Here is a 7,041-nt window from a genome sequence, read left to right as displayed (position 1 = left end):
TATTGGTATTGGTATTGGTATTGGTATTGGTATTGGTATTGGTATTGGTATTGGTATTGGTATTGGTATTGGTATTGGTATTGGTATTGGTATTGGTATTGGTATTGGTATTGGTATTGGTATTGGTATTGGTATTGGTATTGGTATTGGTATTGGTATTGGTATTGGTATTGGTATTGGTATTGGTATTGGTATTGGTATTGGTATTGGTATTGGTATTGGTATTGGTATTGGTATTGGTATTGGTATTGGTATTGGTATTGGTATTGATATTGGTATTAATATTAATATTTGTATTGGTATTGGCTACCACTGGTGTGACGTTGTTCTGTGTGGAAACAGCTGGTGCGTGGTATGTCTGTAGTCTACACCTGTGTTACCAATATGATAGGGTTAAACCTTTGTGTGCACATGGATATATGTGCGGTGGTATATATGTAGGTATGCATCATGAACGTTCATATACCTGTGCCGTTGTAAATATGTAGATATATCTCAGGGCTTAATAGTGTAGGTACAACATCCATTTGGCTCTGTCTTCATCCCTGTATCCCCATGCTGGTACACATACACAGTGGTGCAAAGAGATGTCCGAGGGCAAAACCGTTGAGACCACCCTGCCCCAAACCAGACAGGGCAAGGTGCAGATGCACAGCTTAGACGTGGGTGTGAAAGGGGGAGAGGAGATAACTCTCAGGGCCAACGACACTCGGTACAGTTCGGTACTTCGCCTGGACGCAACTGGCAATACGCAGAAGATAGTGCTGGCGGTGCCGGAGAGGGGCACGCTCAGAACACGCACCCAAAAGCAGTACGAATTGGGTAGGGTTTTTATATATTTAATTTATACGTGAGTGATAATTTGGGTCGAGTTGGGTGTTTTTTGGTTACTTAAGTGATTGTTTAGGTTGAATTGGGGATGTTTTCGATAACCGAGTGAGACTTTCGGTATGTTCTGTGATTGAATGCGGGATGAAGTGGGCAAGTATTATGGAACAGTTCGGTACTACCCAAAAGCAGTACGAATTAGGTAGAATCTTCAAAAACTTGACTGATTATTTGGGTCGAATCGGGTGTGTTTTCGATAACCGAGAGTTTCCTGCGGTGTGTTTTGTGGTGGTATATGGGATGAATTGGGTATGTGCTATGAATTGGATATGCTATGAATTGGGTATGTACTATGGAACAGTTCGCCACTTCGGCTGGGTGCAGCAGTAGCTTCATGCGGTACTGGAGACAAGCACGCTCAGAGTCAGTACTCAGCCGAAGCACGGCTTCAGCCTTTTGTTTGTGACAGACAGTGTACCTCCAGAAGCCACCCCTGTGTATCTACCACCCAATACCATATACATGCATATAAAATTCAATACCATATACCTGCATATAAAATGTTATAGCATATACATGCATCTATAACCCTATACCATATACATGCATATAAAATTCGATACCATATACATACATATAAAATGTTATAGCATATACATGCATATGAAATTCTATACCATATATATGCATCTAAACCCCAATACCATATACATGCATATAAAATTATGTATCATATACATGCGTCTACCGCCCTACACCATATACATGGATCGAGCTCTGAAGGTATTAATATTGGCGTATACTACTCCATGGTATCTTTGCATCCATGCCTTTACCTACCCCCATTATCCTTTACCTACTTTCCTTATCCTTTACCTACTTTCCTTATCCTTTACTTGGTTCCTTTATTGTCATAGATGGTCTCAAAATCTGCTCGTCGTAGTGTGAGGATGTCTCTCAGACACTCGTATACATACACTCCTTATCTCACGATCATATACGTACACACACTCGTATATATACACCCCTTATCTTCACATACATATAATATATGTACATACTAATTTATATATATATATATATATATACCCCACTCCTTCTCACAGGTGTCAAAGTAACGTACAACACCGGTGTCTACGCCCGTACGCGTCTAGTGCAGATACTTCCTAACATGCTGTTCTTGAATGTGTTTGGTTTTCCTTTGGAGTATGTGCAAGACAATCTCAACGATCCAGCTGTCACCATCACACCTATGAAGACAATGCCGTTCCATTGGCCAGCTAAGAGAGATGTACAACTCTTGAGGTATGTATGTACCTGTCTATGTATATGTATATGTATATGTATATGTATATGTATATGTATATGTATATGTATATGTATATGTATATGTATATGTATATGTATATGTATATGTATATGTATATATATGTACATGTATATATACATTTGTATACTAGATGTATGTATAGTCAGTATAATATATACACAATGAATATATACTAGATGTAGGTATAGTAGGTGTAATATATACAAATTCGAATAAATACTATATGTGTGCATAGTAGGTATAATATATATATATATATATTTGAATATATATATACCAGATATAAGTATAGTAAGTATAGAATATATACATTTGAATATATGGTATGTATAGTATATATAGTATAAATTCAAATAAACTTCATTTGTGTCCGCGTCCAAAGTGAACGCAAGACAATAAAAATGGGCCGTCCATTAACATCGCATCCCTGGAGTCTGTGGCTATTTTACCGGTCTAACAACCCTAAACCCTAAACTCGATCTATGGCAAATTCCCTTTTTATTTCGTGGCAAATATATCAATAGAAAAACCCTAAACCCTAGATTTTAGGGGCTGATACACTCCAATACACCATATCCTGAAAAGTAAAAGCAGTTTTACCTTTGTGACTATTTTGTCATGTTCTCACATTTAGTACTTCTCACATTTAGTACTTCAAATCGGTTTATACAGAATTAGGGCCAAGGTACCCATCCCTAATTCCAGTGACGAATCAGGTCGAAACGATGTGTGGAACTGGAGCGAACCGTTTGCACTGGTCCCTCAACAGCTCACCCACTTCACAGTCAAGGTGTGTTGCACTTTTAATTGTATGCATATAGGCAGCTATCAATACTTTATATATATATATATATATATTGTATATGTATATGTATATGTATATGTATATGTATATGTATATGTATATGTATATGTATATGTATTTACGGCTATCTGGTGAACCTATAATAGGGATATATTGTATATAATAATTGTTATGTAATACATGCATTAAAATTAAAATTAGTTTATGTTCTAAATCCCAATCCATCGGCTTGGAAAATCTTGTTTCTGAACCTGCTTTGCGTTCTGCAATATATACACCTCACACCTAATACGTACATGTTTATATCTAGCAAGTATGTGATTTATTATATAACATACACCACACTTCCAATACATATATTTTTAAATATACGTGTACAGTATGTAGGCGATTTATTATATTGTATATACACCACACATCCAATACATGTAGCTTTATATCATGCGTACCATGTACCTTTATGTCTAAGTATGCGATTTGTTATATTATATATACACCACACAACCAATGCATATATTTTGTATTCGTATCCATGTGTACAGCTTCGAGGAAACCGAAATAGGGAGTTAGTTGGGTACATCCCTGTGTCGGTCACTTGGGTGAAGGCTGGACATGTGGTACTATTTGGTCGCCCGTACGGCAAAGAACCCACCAACTACGTCATCCGCAACAACACTGGTATATTACAACATGTTGTTTATTATACTAGTTGTCGTAAACTACCGATGGTCGTAGCTGGTAGTGTATATTTCTGTGTCGGTTATTCGGGTAGAGCTTGGACACGGAGTACTCGTTGCCCGTACGTACGGCAAAGAACCCACCAACTACGTCATCCGCAACAACGCAGGAACGCTACAATATGTTGTATATTATATTAATTGTCGTAAACTACCGATGTTCGTATACTGGTAGTGTATATTTCTGTGTCGGTTCCTCGGGTAGAGACTGAACATGTAGTACTCGTTGCTCGTCCGTACGGCAGCGAACCTACCAACCCACAAGAATACAAGCAAACTACAATATGTCGTATACTATATCAATTGTCGTAAATTACAGGACCGCCATGTAACTAGCAAAGCGGGTTGGAAGTGATAATGAGGCCACACCGAATAGTTTTATCAATTACTACAGTATCGATTGTTTCAAATTACCATCTTGTCACATATTACATGCCACACTTCTAGTTTCAGAGTAAGAGTTTTGAGAACAAAGGGTACCATCTGATTTAAATTACTATTTTGTCGCATATTACATTCGACACCTCTAATTTTCGAGAAAGAGTATTGGGAGAGTCGTTAAAATCTCATTCAAATTGCTATATGCCGTACACTCTCTTGCACCTATCTAGGTTTAGTGTAAAACAAACAGCTGTGTGTTTTGCCTCTCAAACCAAACATGTCGTAAATTATACATTTACAAACATGTCGTAAATTATATATTTACGAGCGTTACTGTTACGTAGTCTACTACAGTTTGCAGCTTCTAGCCCTTGTTTTTATGATAAGAGTCTGGAACCGATGGCAAGGAACTCACACAAAACCGTGATCTTGTGTTTCAAATTGCTACTATGTTGTGTATTATATTCATCAGCTCTGCGGCTGGAGTACTGGCAGGACGGTGTGGAGAAAGAAACACTCAGTCCCCACAGCGAAGTAGTCTATGGCTTTGACCGACTGTTGGGCCCACAGTTCATCAACGTACAAGTTAGCAACGACGATCTTACGGCACGCTCATATGACATGAACAGTCTTATCAACAAGTGAGTGGAATGATAGTGCACTATATGGATACACACACACACATATATATATATATATATATGAATCGTACTTTATCGTACTAAGTATGTTTAGTTCTTGACCTTAACGTATATATAGCATTCTTGATTGTACTATATCACTATTGTTCTTCATCACACCATATACATATCGTTCTCATACTCCCATGCAAACACCTGCCCCAGATTCTCACCCGTGGAGTACCTGCGCGTCTTCCAACTGGTAGCCATGAACGACTCGGTGCTTGAAGTATGCAAGACCAGAGACGGCCAGGCAACCATCCGTTTGTGGCCTAAACGAGACCGTACCGCTATGGAATACCGGTATCAGATGTGGAGTCTCACCGCAAACGGCACACTGGTCAACCCGGCGAGCGGATTGATTGCGCAGGTGTATGGCGATGGATTATATCCGGGTATGTGCTCTGTTTATTTAGTTGTATATATGTATATGTATGTATGTATATGTACACTCATATATATATATATATATATATATATACATACACACACACACACACATATATATATATATATATATATATATATATATATATATATATACTACTAGTAGTAGTAGTAGCTGTGGTCAATGGTACCGAACATTCCTGTGGAAGCCGTAGTCATATACGTTTCTACAATCGAACACGTATACTTGGTTGTTATCACGTTTTCCCCGAGGTGCACTTCCCGTGCTCGTAGTCGTTCCTGTTTTGTAGAACGTAAACGTAAACGTACTTGCCTTTCACGTATACCTACAGGTGCGCGTTAGAACGTAAATGTAAACGTACTTTGCTTTCATATATACTTACGGGTGCGCGATAGAACGTAAACGTAAACGTACTTTCCTTTCACATATACCTACGGGTGTGCGTTAGAACGTAAACGTACTTGCCTTTCACGTATACCTACAGGTGCGCGTTAGAACGTAAACGTAAACATACTTGCCTTTCACGTACACCTACAGGTGCGCGTTAGAGCGTAAACGTAAACATACTTGCCTTTCACGTACACCTACAGGTGCGCGTTAGAGCGTAAACGTTACCTGCCTTTCACTTATACCTACGGGTGCGCGTTAGAACGTAAACGTAAACGTAATTGCTTTTCACGTATACCTACAGGTGCACGTCTTTACATGAACGATCCGCAACGCAGGGCCACAGAGCAGTGGCAGTTGTTGCCAATGGTACCGAACATTTCAAGTGCACGGCAGACAAATCTGGTTTGGGAATTGGATGCAGATGATCTGAAATCGGGATGTTTCCTGAAATTGGCGCCCCGCAACCCCCAAAGCCAACTGCAGAATTTCCGACCGGTTTATCTCACCCAGGGTACGAGTGTGGGGTTAAGGGTTTAGGGTTTTTTTGTGCTGAAGTTAACAGCTACATGTAGTGTACGATTAGGTTTATCTCACCCAGGTATGAGTGTAGGGTTTAATTTTATACAAATATGGTTATCGCGCCAAAGGTATAAGGGTAGGCTATGTATGATGGAAGACAAGTAATTGATGTCGAGTTAGGAGCGTATACAATAGGGTTTAGGGTTTAGGGTTCAAGGTTTACCCGTATACACATACCAATAGACAACCATATATGTCGATAGCAATGGATACGTGCACACATACTTTATTATGAGTGCACAAACTTCACCATGTTTATTAAGCTTATATACATGCACATAACCAGCTAAAACCAGTCCATCTGGCGTCCTGGTGTCTTCGGACGGTTGCTTACTCTCCATTGTAGAATTCTCAATACATACACCCAGCTATAATGCGCGTACTGATAAGAACATATGCACTAACCCATGTTTATACATGTGCATATATATATATATATATATATATAGGTACGGGAGTCCTAGCTCCGCGCATAGACGTGGATGGTCCCACGCGTATCCTGGAGTTCTCCGACGGACGACCGTTGTCTGAAGGTCGGAGAGTGGCTCATGGCGTTAGTAGAGCTTCGTTCCGATCTTTGCCTGGCATGGCTTCAATGGGTCTGCTTGGCTCGGGTGGCGAAGGTAGTGAGGTTGCCATGGCAACCACCGACGGCGACCTTGATGGGGACGTCTCCAGGTCGGATCTGGCTGTACGGTAGGTTGACTTTTGTGATTTTAGGTTTTAGGGTAAGGTGGCTATGAAGTATGGGTATAAGATGCTTGAAATGGGTGTTATTTGGGTTGCGAGTTCGAGTGCAGTAGTACATGAAAATACTGGGTATACTATATATGTGTATATATGTTTACATTATACATGTATCTATGTGTAAACGTATATATGTTATACACACACACACACAC

The 7,041-nt window shown here is 39.5% G+C and overlaps 1 protein-coding gene across 1 annotated transcript; it reads left to right on the top strand.

Annotated features, from left to right (window-relative positions):
- Nucleotides 1-574: 574 nt before the first annotated feature.
- SARC_10265 (hypothetical protein) lies at nucleotides 575-6,839 on the top strand (the record flags this gene model as incomplete). The annotated part of the gene is made up of 8 exons (XM_014295696.1): nucleotides 575-822; nucleotides 1,935-2,133; nucleotides 2,831-2,948; nucleotides 3,506-3,641; nucleotides 4,554-4,722; nucleotides 4,927-5,156; nucleotides 5,862-6,071; nucleotides 6,589-6,839. The coding sequence occupies exons 1-8, from the start codon at nucleotides 588-590 to the stop codon at nucleotides 6,837-6,839; spliced, it is 1,548 nt and encodes a 515-aa protein (XP_014151171.1). The 5' UTR covers nucleotides 575-587.
- Between the last annotated feature and the right edge of the window lie 202 nt (nucleotides 6,840-7,041).

The sequence above is a fragment of the Sphaeroforma arctica genome (assembly GCF_001186125.1).
Source record: "Sphaeroforma arctica JP610 unplaced genomic scaffold supercont1.1189, whole genome shotgun sequence".
NCBI lineage: Eukaryota > Ichthyosporea > Ichthyophonida > Sphaeroforma > Sphaeroforma arctica.
The sequence above is the reverse complement of the archived record's forward strand: the minus strand, read 5'-3'. Positions and strand labels throughout refer to the sequence as shown.